Source organism: Rhinolophus sinicus, chromosome X, assembly GCF_036562045.2.
Source record: "Rhinolophus sinicus isolate RSC01 chromosome X, ASM3656204v1, whole genome shotgun sequence".
NCBI classification, from domain to species: Eukaryota; Metazoa; Chordata; class Mammalia; order Chiroptera; family Rhinolophidae; genus Rhinolophus; species Rhinolophus sinicus.
The window spans coordinates 16,686,214-16,703,695 of NC_133768.1; the positions used below are offsets into that span (position 1 = coordinate 16,686,214).

The 17,482-nt window shown below is 41.4% G+C and overlaps 2 protein-coding genes across 8 annotated transcripts in view; one reads left to right on the forward strand and one right to left on the reverse strand.

Moving 5' to 3' along the window:
* Positions 1 to 13,064, forward strand: part of CNKSR2 (connector enhancer of kinase suppressor of Ras 2) — a 284,901-nt gene extending 271,837 nt beyond the window's left edge. For 4 of the 7 annotated variants that reach the window (XM_019755412.2, XM_019755413.2, XM_019755415.2 and 1 more), the window contains 2 exons: positions 8,761 to 8,957; positions 11,022 to 13,064. In XM_019755412.2, coding sequence (XP_019610971.1) covers positions 8,761 to 8,957; positions 11,022 to 11,237 — 413 coding nt within the window. In that variant the 3' untranslated portion in view covers positions 11,238 to 13,064. Of the gene's footprint in view, positions 1 to 1,429; positions 2,757 to 8,760; positions 8,958 to 11,021 lie in introns of those variants that run through there. The other 3 variants (XM_074324052.1, XM_074324053.1, XM_074324054.1) reach the window with 1 other exon arrangement.
* KLHL34 (kelch like family member 34) lies at positions 13,057 to 17,225 on the reverse strand. The gene has a single exon (XM_019755411.2). The coding sequence runs from the start codon at positions 16,586 to 16,588 to the stop codon at positions 14,639 to 14,641; it is 1,950 nt and encodes a 649-aa protein (XP_019610970.2). The 5' UTR covers positions 16,589 to 17,225; the 3' UTR covers positions 13,057 to 14,638.
* Between the last annotated feature and the right edge of the window lie 257 nt (positions 17,226 to 17,482).

Genomic DNA, 17,482 nt, shown 5'->3' on the forward strand with positions numbered 1-17,482 from the left:
TAGGAGTAGAATTCAGCAATCCTATAGAAACAACACCCTAAATGTAAACGTGACTTGATTACCAGGGCTCTAGTTCACATTTAGTATGGGTTAAGTGCACTAGAAATTAAACTATTTATGTAACTTTTTTTTCTGAGAGGAGGGGAGGGGTGTGTTCAAAACAATAGTTTACAAAATGTTTGACTTGCATAGATAAATGAGGAACGGTCTACACTTAGAACTGACCTTGTGCCCATGGTTAGATTGCCTCTGATTTTGCTGTTTGGAATTCCCTGACTTTATGAAACAAAGTGATAGAAGCCAGAGCTAGCATTCCAGTATTATAATTTTCTAAAAAATGAGGTATTGTCTTTTGTTTCATTTGACTTACATGTGAAGATTACGTAGTTTCCAGCTCCTTTTCTACAAAAGAACAGTATGATATAAAAAATAAAAATTAGTTCTGATTTCTGAACGACATTGCGTCCTGTTTTCCAGATACAGTGCTGTGGGCTACTCACACCCTTCCCATTTTCTAAGGGACGTAGTAATGAACATGTTTTCTCTGTTTCCTTTCCAACTTTGTTCCTCCTTGATATAACTCAAAAGCTACTACGGGATGTTGCAGTTAAAAATCTGCCCTAGGCTAGAAAGAAAAAATGTTGCTGGTTTGTGCCTGGTGACAAGATTTGGATTCCTCAAAATCCAAACTAAAATGAACTAAAAGAGACTACAGTTTATTTTATCCCAGTTGTTCTTAGTTTCTCAGGTTATTCAGAAACTTTAGTCTCTTCTAGTTTCTTAATTCCTTGGCATGTGGCTTATGCTCAGGTGTAAAGTCACCCTTTCATCACATTGACCCTGTTAGAACTTTTCATTTCTCTTCACTTGGTATTGGTCAGCGTCCTCATTGGAACTACACTAGCTGGGCTCTTCTATCTCACCAATGAGCACATGGTAGCATATATATCAGGGTAGTTAGATTAAGAAGGTAGACCAGAAAACTTTTCCTCATACTTCTTCATCAAGTAAATTTGAGGAAAGATCTCGTATAGAAATACAGTTTAATTTTCTCAAAAGACTGATCATTTTACATGTGTATGGAGAATACTTTTAACAGACTTTTCTGATTAAAATTATAGATGTGCATATACAAGTCTAGAGGTGGGAAAAGATGTATCTGCACTGTGTATTATTTTGTATACATAAGATTGGCGTTTCCAGATAACCACGCTTAAAACAAAAAGTATGCCATTTATGACCAAATAGACTTGCATGCCAACAGAAAGACATTATGGTATTGAAACCATATGCAATTCTAGCCATATTTTTCTCTTTCCTCTTCATGGGTATTGCATGATGGTATTTCTAATACAAATACTAATATGCTTTGGAAATAATGGCACTCGCAGGTCTTTCATCATATTGTATCACTGCTTTATCATATTAGGCTAATACACTGCGAGAGTTGGTAGAACCTCTCCATGCCAAATCGGATCCACTTCTGTTGGCACTCAACCCATTGGACTCACAGATTGATAAGCTAATGTTTAGAGAATTTAGATCGGAGAGAGTCGGCACGGCACAGACTCAACATCATCCTCTTGCAAGCAACTAAAATGGCCTCGTCCTTGCTGTTTATAACAGAAAACAGACTTTAAAAAAGCTTAGATCATCAAGTGTTTTGGATTGGGGGCCTCCCTAAAGGGATATTAAGAGGGGCAGGCCACTTTTAAGAAGAATGCGAGCTTTCTACACTGGGACTAGCATAAGATCAAAGCCAATCAAGATGGAACAGTGACAGAACACTGCCGTTTCTGTGGGAGAACAGAAGGGGGAGGGTATTGATTGGGGAAGGGCTCTGTGTGGTGACATCTCAGTTGTGTTCTCCTGACACCAGGAAAGGAGAGGGATCAGCTCCGATAAGTAGAAAACCCTGGCTGTTTAATGGACTCTTTGGGGCCTCTTTAAGGCAAAGCAGAGGGAGCAAATTCTGTGTATTAAGTGTATTTTGCATTTTTAAAACTTGACGTGCTGTATTGTACTAAATTAAGTGTAATCTATTAAGGCAAGGTATACACGACCTGCTCTGAAACTTACTATGTTTATTCTATTACAAAGTGTATTCAGGTGCAACACAGACTGCTTTCGGTGACACTAATGAAGAAAATTCCTCATGCCAGGCTTTATTAGATTCCTCAGCTAAAATCCTAACTTTCTCATTTCTTGGCACTTGTATACAAATGGTGTTGCCTCGTAGGACAGGCATGAGCTATTCTTTTCTGTAAAATTTTCCTAATCTATAGGCTGTGGTTTTCACTTTTGAAAAAGTATTTTGTCTGGATGTCTTTCAAACTAGCTTCAGATATTATTTAATACTATGTAACTGGGTCCCTTGTGGCTCAATATTGCTTATTTTTCTTCTGTAGTGGATGTGAAATTTCCTTTCTTTAGTTGGATAAGATACTCTGTAATAATTTCAATGCTAATTAATGAATATTTCATATTGTGCAATGAACAGATAATTTAACATTGTATTTGAAATGTTTTTTTTCTTCCTGTCGCCGTAGTGTGTAGTATTGCATACTGTGAATACCTGTAAAAATATAAATTACTTAAAAATAAAAATATGACCAATTGGTATCAGATCTTTTTAGATAGCTAAATAATTTGCTAAGTATGCTTGATAGTAAATATCTTTCTAAAGAGAAGTAATCTATGCTTCTTTCTCACAAATGGAATTTGTGTTGTGAATAAAATCACATTGATCTGCCTTACAATTGCCTCTGTGCTCTAACCATTTTAATGTGTTTTTTTAAGTATATATAAAAATAATGGTTCTGGTATGTAGAAATCCATCAAAAAGCATTTTGTTGGTATTTAATATTAGTGGGATTATTTTGGGGTCATGCTCTCTGTTGAAGTTTTAGTAAAATTTTATGATATAAAGAATTTTAGTGTTTTCTCATTAAGGAATATGGTGACTCAACATTAATTTTTAAACATAATCATCTCTTAGCTTTGATTTTTAAACTGTCCCCTTTGTGAATTCTTGTTTAATAAGAGCCAGGTACCTTGACCTCCATTTCTCTATTAGTTAAATTTTCTAAATTCTGTGGGTAAATCTAGAATCTGTCATTTATATTTGTAGTTCTCCTTCAAAGAACCTTCCCCTTGGGTCAATAAATCAATGCCAAGGACACCATGATTTTACCATCTGAACTATTCATCATAAAAACTACTGTAGTACCCTGGAAATTCAACCATTGTCATATATTTGTGGCATTAAACCACATAATTTGGCAGAAATGACATGCTTAGAGAATGAAGTATAGAATAAACTTCAGCTGTGTCTCTTTGGACACATCTTTATGGAAATAAGCTTTACTGTTGTGCAGAAGAGATTGACTGACAGACACTAGTATGGGCTGTACTTAATTTTGATGAAGCGCAAGGTCATTCTTACAGGGATGGGCTTCACATGTTCTTTAAAAATACACTCAGCAATACCCGTGGATTCACTCAAGCTGTCCTTTTAAAAGAAGGGTTTTTTCCTCACTAAAATCAATTTTTTTCGTAAGAGAAATTGTTATTTTGCCTAAGAGAAAATAAATCAGCTTTAATGATGAAAAGGGTAGTAGCTGATTACAGAGCAACTAGTAAAAGCCAGCTTTTAAAATCTTATGCTTTTTTTTCTGATATAACAAACTGCCCTCCCCCCAGTTTTATAATGTTAGGCATAGCTAGTTGACTTACATCAAAGCATGAATTTAGAGAGCTAATAATTAATTATAAAACAATTCAAATTACAGTGTAAACTCCCGAATACATAATCATCTTTAGCATAAAACCTCCAAACATTAAACCCATCTACATTAAACCTTAACATCTACATTAAGCCCATTAAAAGTTTAATTGTCACCTTACATATAAAGAAGCTTTGTCACCTTACATCTAAAGAAGCTGTTCGTGGGTGCACTAGTAAATTAGTAGTCACAGAAAATATACCCATTGTCTCAATGCAAATGTTTAATTGCCCTTCATGACAAGAATAGTAGGTGTTCCACATACGTGACACCATTCGCCTGGAAGACTCGTGCACTCTGTGGCTGTACAGGAAGGAATGCCTCTCGCATTTAGCTGGTGACTAATGCTACTATGTCCAGCCTCCTCTCCCACTTGTGACTTAGCCTTTACCAGCTTTCTGTGCTCATTACCCAGCTGTGTTGTGCAAGGAACAACTGTTTCCAGAAAGACATCATTGTCCAATTTTAAAAGAGCACAGTTCCCTTCCAAAACATGTACCAGAACTGATTATCCGTTGTTGGCTTGGTTCTTCCAGAGCCCAGTTGGTGTACTCATTTTGTGTTCTTTTCAGAAATGTTTTACTCTCCTTCAACATGTCATCACAATCGTGGGGAAATGGGGCGGACACCAGAACGAAATTTTAAGTCGCCAAGTTTGTATTGTGCTCGCCTTAATTTTCACCAAAGGAACACGAGTGAAATTGCACAATAGACTGTCATGAAATTGCACAGTCACCTGATAGGGAGCCTTCATTGGAGTACTGTGTGTGTATAGAGAAAAACATCTCTCAGTTTAAATGGTGGGTGCATGAGGCACCGTGCCAGGTGGAAGAAAGGGAAATGCAAAGGAGAGCGAGGGTTTTCTGCTCAGGGAAAGTCACAGTCTAGGTCTCCGAAGGAGGGTACACACAGGGCCACTGAGGCACAGGAAGAAAAAACATTGGACTTTCTCCTTGGGTTTTATAGCTCATCCTTTCAAATTTCTTTTCTGTATCTGTTTTATAACATGTTAATCTATTCATGGAGAGTAATACATATATATAAGTTATCAGCAAAAGAAGTGTTTTAACTGATAAGAATGCACAGTCAAAAACAGTTTGGAAACCACTGACCATGAATGTAAGGAAATGCGTCCACCAAAGACCTTTTAGTATTTGAAAAATGCATTATTATCTGTTGATAATCCACTTGCCAAAAAGTTCCAACAAACTATTATTTTGCATTAGCTAATCTTTTCTTTGAGCTTTTCTTTATCACTACCTGGAGGTCATATGCAAGCTGAAAGCACCTAACCATGAGCTGCTGTGATGCTCACCACATTCCTACAGTCACGATATTAGGGTAGCTCGAGTGTCAGTGAGACAATAAACGGGATCTTCTTTCACCCCTGCCAAGTATGACACAGCCAAAGATGACCCTCCCTTGGCACAGATACAAGTTAATTCATCAATAACTTCTTTGTGATCCTCAAATCTATTAGTCAATGGAATTTTATATAGGAAAGAACTTTATATGTGCTCTTTGCTTTAATAAAATTGGAATAGAAAAGTTTGTCATCTGACACAGGACTAATTTACATGTTGCAAATATAATTTGGGAGGGAATTCATTCCTGCATAGGCCCAGAATTCCTGAATAAATTAGATAACAAATTAAAATGTCATTGTAGCAGCAATACACTTCCTCATTAGGAATCTCTGAAGGTTCCTGTATATGCCCTGTGGTTTGCATGTGGTCTACACTTTGCCAACTTTCAGAAAACATTGATTCAAATTGCAAAAGAGCTGGTATTCTGCCAGTGCTCCAGTGACTAAACTGGCACGTTGAAAGAAAGTCAATCAGGAAGCAGACCTCACCAAGTGCTTGCCTCCTCTTCTAAAGCAAGCCTCTTCTAGAAGAAGAAAAGCAAGGGTTTAAAAAAGAGAGAAACCAGAAGAGAAGTGAGAAGGAGACGAAGACGAAGAGGGCAAAAAGAGAAGAAAATAAAGGTGCTTTCATATTTTCAGTTGCAACAGTAGCCCCAGTGGACTTAATTGGTATTCATCTGAGGAAAAAAAATATCAAGGAAACCAATTGAAAATTATAAAAGAAAATAAAGGTCTGTTTTTGTCTTGAATGTTGAGTTCTGTGTTGTTTTGACTGTTGAGCACAGTGAATCAGATTTATAATGTGACTCTGCCCCTCACCCCTCCTTTGAAAATAAAAGGACTCTTTGTCTAGTCTTAAAATGTTTAGTAATTGGTGGCATTTTGTGGTAGCCTGGCATCTCAATCCCTCATCCTTCTTCATCCCACTACTGTGTCTTGTGATGTTGCATATGTGTATGACGTGTAGGTGTGGGGGGTGGGGGTCTTACTTATCTCTAATAAGAGCCACACTATTCCATTACTAGGAAGTGTTTCTGTGTTCCGTCTCATTGTGATTCCTTGTTCAAATGTACTACCCAAAGATAAATCTATACTCAATTATTCTTACAGCTGTCAAACCAGATTCTTTGTAGAATTATGTCGTCCTTTGGTTGAATGCTTTTATTCCCACTTAATGGCAAGAAGAGAAAAAAAAATCTTTCAGTTTTTATTTATTTAATAGCTATGTTTGTCACTTTTTGTATTAAATTTTTACTTGTCCTTCTTAGAGTAAAACTACATTAAAATTTTATTTTTTAAAAATCACTCATCTGGCCCAGTATTCCACAAACTTTAAGAACTAGGGAGAAAGAAAAATAGGTAAGAATGCTTTTTAAACAAAATATATATTCCCTACAGTTTTAGGTAATATGGAAGGTTATTCGTAAAATAAAAATTTACTATGTAAAAATACGTCTGCCTCCTAAATCCTAAAACTATAATCCGAATCTCTTTTTCTCTTCACCTTCTTTCAAGAACTGAAAAACTAATAATACATTAGGCCACCTGATACCTAAACTACTATAATTCACATCTGTTAGGCCTCCCATTTCTCCCCCACTCTCTGCTCTATGAAATTACATCTAGCTTTAGATGCAGTTTTGCCTTGAGGCAAAAAGAATGATAACTACTAAGTAATTCCTCGGGGTCCTTTCCTGGCCTATGATTTTATGAAATGGAATTATGCTGTTCAAATATATCCTTGTTTTTACAACTCCATTTAGTTACTCTGAATGACCTTGTGATTTTGTGCCTTCCTGGTTCCAAACCACTCTTGATTAAAATTCCCTACCTCATTTCAATCTGGCTCTTAACCCACAAAGCAGTTCCTTCTGTTTACAGTCCTCCATCCACCCATCCCTCAGAATCCTCTAGGTGCTGCAAACATTCAAGAGTGAGCCAACAGAGAATTTAAAAGCTGGTTTTTAAAGGGATTTTTGTATTTTTAGATTATAGTTGTAATGTAGATATATGATTAGGAAGTTAAAATTCATTATAAAGGAATTAGCAATAGCATGTGCTGGTGATAACAAGGAACTTTGTAATGGGAGACCTCAATAATCATACCTACCAATAGCTGCTAACCTCAGCAGCAGAGCCAAAAATTGAATGTGAAACTTAAATGAAGCTACTTTTTCATCTTAAAGGTGATCCCTTTAAGTTAAGGTACTGTGTTTGTGGGCTTTGGGGGCAGTTGTAGGTATACTCTAAAAAATTTTTAAGAATGCTGTATTTTAAGGGCATCTCACAAATTCATTAACACCTGCTGTTAAATACACAGTTCAAATGATTACTGACAAAATTAGCAGTATTGAATTCTTGTTAAAATCATGGATTCTGAAGCTATACTGCCCGGTTGGAATTCTAGCTCCACAACTATAAAATGAAAATCAAATTGATCTACTCTTAGTATTCTTATAAAGATCAAATGAGATTATGAATGTTAAGCATTTACCCTACTGCTTGGCACATGTTAATGTTAACTATTATTATTACCAATTAGTCTTTTTTTTTTTTAACTATTTCAGAAAGCCTAAAATATTCACATGGACAACATTCCATATTTACTCCTTGGGCCAAAACAATTAGTACTCCTCAAATAGGACTCTTTGGCTCTCTATTATAGAAAATGTGGATATAGCCCTAATCCTATCTACCACTCCAAGCAAAATCCAAGTTCATCTTTGTTTATCATTGTTGAGAAAGATATGACATCAACACTCAGACAATTAAAGAGCAAGATAGGGCTTGATTTGTTTAAATAGATCTGATTCTTTCCTGAACCAGCCTGTAAGATTTTTTTCTCAAAAACATTTAAATTTAATTGGAGTGTTTTCTTCCCAGGTCTTACAAATGCTAAGTAGCTTCTCTTAGTATGTGCAAGATTTTCCCTTACATTCGCATATAAATATATTCCCATATTTCATTTAATTAAAGCATTATTATTGATAATTGATGATCATTTACTATATTTACAATGTGGCGGGCATAACTATGGCAGTCACATGAAACCTAGTAATAATCCTTGATGGCACATTATTGGAAGATTTTTTATAATCAAATAGGCTCCAATGAATGCCCTTCCACCTTACGAAGCCTGGAAAAAGGTTAAGAATCAGTTCATTGCTAAACCAGGAGAACTCTATTAATCAGCACGTCTATGCTTATCAATATGATAAGGGATATTCATTAATGTTTTAAAATATTAAATTCTGTGCAGGATTGTTTCTGTGTTGTGTACCTTTTGTACTCTAATTCTTTGAACTTAATGGACTCAATATATTTATAGTGATTTGCTATTAAAAGAATATATTGTTAATCAAAGCATCCTATTATTTGATCATTCTGAAACAACTGGCTGCCTGTAACTAATTTACCCAGTATAACTAGCAGCTGTGGGTTTGTTTTTGGTTTTTTTTTTTGTTTTGTTTTTTTTAATGTAGTAGAGTGTTTTCCCAATCATTCATTATCCTGTTTTCAGAAGGCTTTGATTTTTTTAGTAGATTTTTGGAGTGTCAGATAACTGTTTATTACCCTGGATTCATTTTTCTCTCTTTTTGGACATTGCAGGTGAAAGTAGGGAAGAAAAGTTAGGAGACTCATTGCAAGATTTGTACAGGGCATTGGAGCAAGCCAGTCTGTCACCGCTGGGAGAACATCGTATTTCAACCAAGATGGAATACAAACTATCATTTATAAAGAGATGCAATGATCCTGTGATGAATGAGAAACTACACAGGCTGAGAATTCTCAAAAGCACTTTAAAGGTAAGAAAGGAAATAGAAGGAGAAAGTTCTTTCAATAGATTCATTCCTGAGCTAAAAGGCAATTACCAGATACACTAGATGAAGAAATACAAAATGGGGTGGGGGCATGAGGGAGACAGGTAAACAGGAAGAAACTAAAACTGAGCTGTTCCTATAGCAAAATAAGTGTATTGGTACAGAGGAAATAATCTTATCTTTTCATTAACATCTCAAAGCCCTGACTAAATATTATATGACTTAGTTCTAGTAGAAAACAGGATGTAATTAATTTTTTTCCCAAAAAATACAAGGCTGGTGTTATTCCTCAGCCTTTGGTTTTCCTAAGATAAAGGTGCCATGTAGTGTAATTAATATAGTTATTAAAAGAACACAGCATGCATGTAGAATGCAATAGTGGTTGCTAAAAGGGTTTGCGATATTTCATGTCTATTTCCTGCGGCACATTTGGAGTGAAGCCACAGTGATTCCTGTTCCATGTAGAAATTTCATAATTGTTCTGTTTACACTATCAGTTCCCAATTCTCATGTTACTTTCTTGTTATACATTTCCATAAAAGCTTACATTGTCTCGGTCTTCTTATAATGTTACTACCAGATTAGGGAGAAGGTGATGGGGAGAGGAGAGCAGAGAAGCAGGAAGTTGAAAGAGGCAGAAAAGTGAGCCCCCTCACTGTGTGTGTGTGGGGGGGGCTGCCACACAAACTCTCCCTAAGCAGGCCCTGCACCCTTCAAAAATCAAAACCAAAAAGAAACTATCGTACAGAGTAGGATATGACACAGTGATTTCAAGAAACAAAAAGTCAAAGGACTCCTTTGGGAAATATTTCAGATTCATAGTATGTTGCTGACGTTTTGTGATTTTGAAACATAGATGAGTACCAAAGAGAGAAACGACATAGAAAATGCATTATTTGAAAAAATTTCCTGTAGCATGCAGCCAAGTTTTCAGAGTCAATTAGTTTTCCATCAGTATTCATGAAAATACTATTCAAGTCTGTGGGACAACCTAATGGCCTTTCAGTAAGACCAGAATTTTTAAGAACTATAATATTCTTAAGAATAATCCTAGTGGCCAGTCCTGTTCCAAAGACATCCTTACCCTCCCACCTTACAGACCCCCACCCTTCACCCCCCAGGTCCAAACTGCCTAGTTGTGACAGCATTTTGAAGCAGGTCAGGCTCAAGTATTTTAAAGACCTGCTCCTGTCTCTCTCTCTCTCTCTCTCTCTCTCTCTCTCTCTCTCTCTCTCTCTCTCTCTCTCTCTCTCTTTCTCTCTCTTAGGCCCTCGCCCCTGTCTTTTATGATCTGTAGATTCCCCAAAAGTGTTTTCTTCCAGTAGCAAAGAATATGTTCAGTTCAATGAATACTGATGAGTCACCGGGTAGGTGATGCTGTGCCCAACTCTCTGGGGCAAACAAAGATGACAAAAACTCACTGTAAAGAAATGCCCCCATTGGTAAAATGAACTATAGAGCCCTATACTTTTTAGTGTGGGAAATTAATAGTAAATGGGTATCTCCCATTAGGGAAGGACAACCTCCAGCGTAAAGGGAGGGCCATTTTGCATTGCAGCCCCCTTGGTGCTACAGGAAGCCAGAACTGTTGCACAGCAAATGTTATGTATTTGTGGTGACAGGAGGGCCACGCTGTCTCTCATGCAAGCATGAGGAGCTGACCATCTAGCAGGAAAGATAGGACAGTGCAAAAGTAACTCAAGACATAGAATGTGGTAAATCCACTCAATGGCAGTGATAAAGTGTTATGGGGCATGAATGAGGTAGAGAACATTTTATCCAATTGTTGAAGGAAGGCTTCAGGAAATCAGAGGTGTTTGCACTGGATCTTAAAGAATGAAAGAGGTTTCCATAGGCAGAGACGGGAAACGAGAAAAAATAAACCACACAGAGTGGGTGATACACTAGGATATGAGTCTAAACACCTGAATTTGAGTATATCATAGCCATTTATTATGGGTGTCTTAATTTTTTGCCTATTAACTTTTTATTTTAAACTTGAACGAAAGTTTGTCTGCATCTTAACTGTTGAATCCTTTTGCTTTTCAGGCCAGAGAAGGGGAAGTAGCCATTATTGATAAAGTCCTAGACAATCCAGATTTGACATCTAAAGAATTCCAACAATGGAAGCAGATGTACCTCGATCTTTTCTTGGATATCTGTCAAAATACCACCTCAAATGACCCATTAAGTATTTCTTCTGAAGTAGATGTAATCACTTCCTCTCTAACACACACTCATTCATACATTGAAACGCACGTGTAAGTGTTTTCTGCCTTCAGGCCATCTGGTACCTCCTGGTACTTTGAACAAGTATATAAGGTAGTTTTTATATCAATGTGTGGGACACTTGACAAGCTATACTTCAGTGTCACCAAACTATATGAAACAAACTATATATGGTCATTATACCATTGTCTTTAATGAGCATTTGTATATTTTATATGCAGTTAGTGCTCAGCTTATGTTAACCGTGTGCAAAATCAACTGTCTTCAATGACTTAAAATTAACTTTTGCAAACACTTCTGAAGACAGGTGGTCTTCAAGTAGAACAAAACACAAAATGGCAGTTTTCTAAGGTCATCTTTTCTCCCTTTAAGTTAATTTTATATAAATAAGACTTCAAAAGTAAATCACATTTTTTCAGGTGCAGACATCCTTGTGGGTGGGAAAGAATTTAAACCTTTTTTATATTTATTAAGATGTCCTAAGAATTTTCTTAAACATTGCACAAAGTTTAATGCTGTAGTTTTATTTTTGTGAAATGTAGATGCGCATACAAGAGTTAAGCAAACTAGAAGAGCATCAACATAAGAAAAGTTCAGGTATCTGATATTCGTCTTAATAGTCTATTAACTCGTGAAAGCTGGTTAATGGAAATAATATTCCAAATCTATGGGGACACTTACTGGTGTATCAGGGCAAAGCTTTGTAAGATGTTTTTGTAACTAAAACCAAAATTGAAGATAGAGCTGCTTTATTTTCTTGGTTTAAATCTTCCTTTATTTTTGTAGTGATGAAATGCTGATTGTGTACAGAGGAATTTGAGAATGGATTTTTTAAAACACACGTAACTCACCCAGAAAGGCAGCTAACAGATACAGATATATATATATATATATATATATATATATATATATATATATATATATATATATATATATATATATATAAAATTTCAGCCCAAACTCATGTTTTTAAACTCCAACTTTTAAAATACTACAAGGTATAAACTGAAATGAATCAACTTTCCAGTTAGTTTCCAATTTCCCCCCTAGTCCATTAATTAAACTTACGTAATTTTACTTCATGCAGGGAAGTAAAATATGTTTTGTTACAGGCTGATGTATGTTATTATATAGAAAACAATGTTGAGAACTAAAAATGTACCTCTCTCCTGAGGAGCAAGAGGATGATGGTCATTTACAGATCTGTCACACTGAATTATATGAGAGAAACGATTTATAGAGGTTTTTTCTAGCTTCATGAATTGTTCTATAGAGTGGATGAAGTCTATGAAAAAGTCCTCTTCATATATTTCCATTTATAAGCATCTCGTTTTTGAAAGTGATCACAGCATGATAATGACTGTGCTGCTTTTTAGTGTCTGGCTGCATAACGTACAAGTCACAATTTGCTGTTTCTTTAGGAGGAGGAAGGGACCCTCCTTTACTATTCTATATCCTAAAATCTACTTCTAATCAGCTTTATACTGTTGCCTGTACAGCTCAGTGAATGTACTTTCATCTCTAAGAGTTCAGATATATGCCAGTGAATATTTTTGCTGTAGAGGAGAAAGTAAAAACTCCACAGCGGGGATCTTTTTCTTTGCTTTTGAAACCACCATTGAATCACTATCGTTTTGCAGACTTTGCACAACTGTACAGGAGAGTGGCCTTTCTACAGCACATTTTCAGTAATCCTATATTTAGTCAAAATGGATGAGAAATCATGTATTAATGTTTGTATGGAATTTTGAGTCCAGTGTAATATTTTTATCATTTAAAAAAACCTATTTGTAAAAACATTTATTTACTGCATGGATATTGACGCACATTAAATTTGTGGGATTTTGTATATGTAAAAAAAAACCGGGGGAAAAAAAAAAAAAAAAAAAAAACCTCTTGTCCTAAAATGAAGTGTGCTTGTTACAGGTGTTTAGACTTGTTGATGTTTACTAGACCAAATGTGTACATTCACTTAAAAATATCTGTACCTGATGGATGTGTCATGGATACAGTGGCCAGGTTGTGCCCTGTAAACAGCAAGCAGTTGATGGAAAGATTAGCTGTGTTGCTACTAAGCAGCTTTTCCTTTTGTAAAGTCGGCTGTGTTGTTTTAAATGGTAAAAATTAAACTAATGAATTTTAAAAGACTTGTGGCTAGCCTAGCATGAACGAGACCTTTTAACACTATATATCTGTACATTTTATTGCATTAGTTTCAAATCTAGGAAAGAGGCAGCACTGTAAACTGAAGTCAAATAAATTTGGCTCTTAATGCATCCTCAAAAGTACCTACTTTATTCATAAAGTCCTCACCATATTTCTTTGTGACACAATCACACAGCCACCTTTCCATCCCTCCACAGTTATGAGTTCTAACTTTGCCACTCCATTGGTGGTACAATGAAAAATCACCTGTACAGTGTATACAAGCATCGTCTCTGAGACCCTGTAAAATCAAGCTGGTTTCACATTTACGTGATGTGAACTTGAAATTTTCACCTACTTCTCTCTTTCCTTTCTCTGTGATTCTTTGGGGAAATTTGGGAGGGTGGGTGGAGGAGCCACCAAAAATAAAGTCGTTTTTTGTTGTTGTTTTTTTTTCAGTATAACCTACAGCATGTCTACAGAATGAACATTTAAAGAGGATAAAAGAAATAGGGTTTTATTTTTGTTAGGTGTTCCACTTAACCAGAAGAGCCTCATTATTACGGCTAAGGGTTGCTAAAATAAAACTTAAAACCAATGAGCTGCCTAAAGCTTAAGGCAAAAGTAGACAAAGGGTAATGAAGGATGAGGGACAGAAAAACTTAACTTAGGTCATTTTCTCAAAAAAAGGGAAAAAAAGGTGCTCTGGTAACATTTTCTTTTCCCTCTGCGTTCCATATTTATAGTAAACCGTCAGAACAGAACCATGGTTCTAGATGATAAAATCATAGTTCTCCTTACAATGATTTCGTGGTGTTTAACCAAGGCACTTTCCCTTCACTGTTTATTCAGATAATGCCATGTTCTAGGGCTATTTATGACAGCCTTTATAGCTAATGATTTTCTGGGTCTTGTATATATCGTATTATGGTACATTTTTGGCCATTTGTTTGTTTGGCACAAAAGTAATCACTGTTTAGCACCTAGGGAAACACTTCAATTGTAAGAGGGAAAATAGGGTCATATTTTCCTTTTGAAAGCCCATCTCTAGCCCAGCATGAGAATTTCTAGAAATCCCTAGCTCACTGAAGTTGATTCATATATCCTATTTGACCCATCCTGTCTCCCATTCTCACCTTAAAGGGAAATGGCCCTCTTTGGCCAAGCCCTTGTTTGCCTCCTTAACCTTCAGAAGCCACTCTGTTCCCAGAATCCCATTCTTAGGAAAAGCCCACGTATTTCTATGTAAACTTGCCCAAGCACTATTTTCTCCTCTGTCGCCAGAGACTGCCCTAACCCCTGAGGCCCAGCACTAAATCTGGAGCTTCTCTGGTCTCTCCCTCCCTCTCCTCGTCCCCACCTTCGGCCAGCTGCAGCACTGCGCACTGCAGGCCACTCCAGGCCCAAGGCAGCGCACAGTCTATGTCCTCCCAGCGGTCCAGGTCGAGATCATAGCCCACCACGTTGCGGGTTGGCACCTGGCGCGAACCCCGCCACTTGACACCGCCCAGCAGCAGCGCTGTCTCCTCCACCACGGCCAGCCCATAGCAGAAGCGGTCGTACGGCAGCGGCCGCAGTCGAGTCCACTGGTCGGTGCCGGGGTCGTAGCGCTCGATTTCAGAGAAGGGTTCGTAGCGCCCCAGAAAGGCGAACACCGCGCCACGCAGCGCAGCCATGTGATGCCCGAAGCGGGCCGTGCCCATAGGCGCCCTCTTGCTCCACACCCGCTCCCCAGGACCCAGGGCATATACGTCCCTGAGGCTGCTCGCGCCGCCCTCGCCTCTCCCCGCCTTGCCCCCGGAGATATACACGACGCCACGGTCCCCGACAGCCCCCGCGTGACCGTGAAGCGCTCGCGGGAGCGCCCCGGCCGCCGTCCAGCGGTCCCGGCGCAGGTCGTACATCTCCACCGAGGCCAGTGCCTCGCCGCCCGCGCCCAGGCCCCCGACAGCCAGAAGCCCCTCGCCCAGGGCGCCGCACCAGAAGTGCGACCGCGCTTCTCGCATAGCGGGAACCGCCGTCCAAGTGTGGAAGCGAGGGTCGTAACGGTGCACTTGGGCCGTGACTTCCCGCGGGCCGTCAGCCAAGGGAGAGAAGGCACTGCCCAAAGGGCTCTCCCCGCCTAGAACGAACAAGAAGTTGCCCGCGGCGCACACGCTGTGTCCCAGTAGCGGTGCGGGCAGCCGCGTGAGTCTGCACCAGCGGTGGTTGTACACGTCGAAAGCCACCACGTCCTGGGTGAGCTCCCACTCCTCTTCCTCTTCCTCCTCCTCTTCCAACTGCTCCTCTTCCTCCTCCTCGGGCTGAGCTGCGGCGCCCCTGCCCCTGGCTGCACCCCGTGGGGCCGCAACCTCCTCAGTCACCGCCTCCCTCGCCCTGCGCCCCCCGACCAACAAGATGCGGGTTTGGGGACTCCTGACACTGGTCTGCTCGCCCTGCACGAGAGGCTGGCGGGACGGCGCCGTGTGGTAGTTGAGGGCCTGGATGATGAGGCCCTTGACCCGGGCGGGAAGTGCGAGGCCGGAGCCCGAGTACATGCGCCGTAGCACGTTGGCCGGCACCAGGCCGAAGCGGATGCGCTCAAGCAGCGCGGCGCAGTGGGCCAGGCGCTTGGCCTTGGGCTCCCGCCGCAACCAGGCCAACGCCAGGCCTAGCAGCCGGTACTCGGGCACCCGCGCCACGTCGGGGGCACCCAGCACCGCCTTCAGCGACGCGGGGTTGAGCTCCAGCAGCCCCATAGGGCCAGCGCCCCTCGCCAGCAGCTCCCGCAGGTGACGCACAATGCAGCGCTCCGACGCGTCCAGCGTGTGCGCCAAGCCAAAGCGCGCCGCCACGTTGGCGACGAAACAGCCGTTTTCTGGGGCCAGCTGGCGCTCCAGGTAGCGGCCGCACAGCCCCAGGGCCTCTGTGACCTGCAGATAGCTAGCGGCCTCCAGCGTGTCCTCTACGGTGTCCATGGACAGCGGCAGCCAGGCGGTGTAGATGAAGTCGAGCAGGCGCTGCAGGCCGGCCGCCGACGGCACATGCAGGTGGATCACGGACTCCCGGGATTCCCGGGTGTGGCTCTTGAATAGGGCCCTGAAGTAGTCGCTGGAACACGCGAGGAGCGACCGGTGCGCCGGGAACTCGCTGCCCTCGGCCTCCAGTGTCACGTCGCACAGGAAGCCCTCGGCTCGCAGGGCCTGGTAGCCGGTAAGCAGCGCGCTGCCATGAGCTTTGCAGTAAGACAGGAAGTAACTCATGATGCTCAGGGCGGGAAGCGGCCAGGCGGGGGCTGGGGCCAGCCGTGCGCGGCCGGAGGCATCTCGGGGCCCGGCACCCCCAGGACACTCAGACGTGAGCCGCAAAGGCCCTAGCAGGTGCTCGTTTTTGCCTGCTCAGTTTAAAGCGGGGGGCTTCTTTGCCCACGTCCGCAGATCTCCCGTTGCCCCCTTAGGAGCCATTTCGGGTGTGGAACGGTTTCCAAAGCCCCTAGTGGTGGATGGCGCGGAGTTTGGAGTCTGTCGGGGCAGGGGGGCGGGGTGCAGGGTTTGGTTTTGGCGGCTGCCGAGGCTGTCAGCGCGTTGCCCAAATCTCCCTCCCCGGCCCAGTTTGAGGAACCCACACCTGCGCAGGGGCCGCAGTGGCCGCTCACCATCACCTGGAAGGGCCGAGCTGCGAGTGGACCGACTCCCGAGGGTGCTGGATCTCCGACGGCCCAGATGCGCAGATGTAGCCCGGCTCGGGGCGTCCCGGGAGTGTGAGGCGAAGGCTCTGACCTCCCGGGGGTGGACGAGGAGGACGGGTTCTGCGGGCACCCGCAAGGGCCGGGGACAACTGGCTATGGGGCGGGGGGAGGGGGAGGTGAGAGTGTTCCGCGCGGAGGATCAAATCAGAGCCTGGGGGATTAGGGCGGGGGTGCGCTAGTCAGCTCGGCCGGTCGGAGGCGTGATTGGGTGCCACACATAACAGGCCTGTAGCTCACAGCGACAGGAATAGCGCGCGGCCTCGGCCTCCCCGGAGCGCCCCGCCCGCACCCCGGCTGCTGGCCGCTAACCATGGGCCGTGGCGCGGGAGGAAGCAGCCTGGGCCTGTGGCCTGACTCCGGTGACCCGGCGAGTCGCCGGTCACCAGGGGGTCCCGGGAACCCAGCGAGG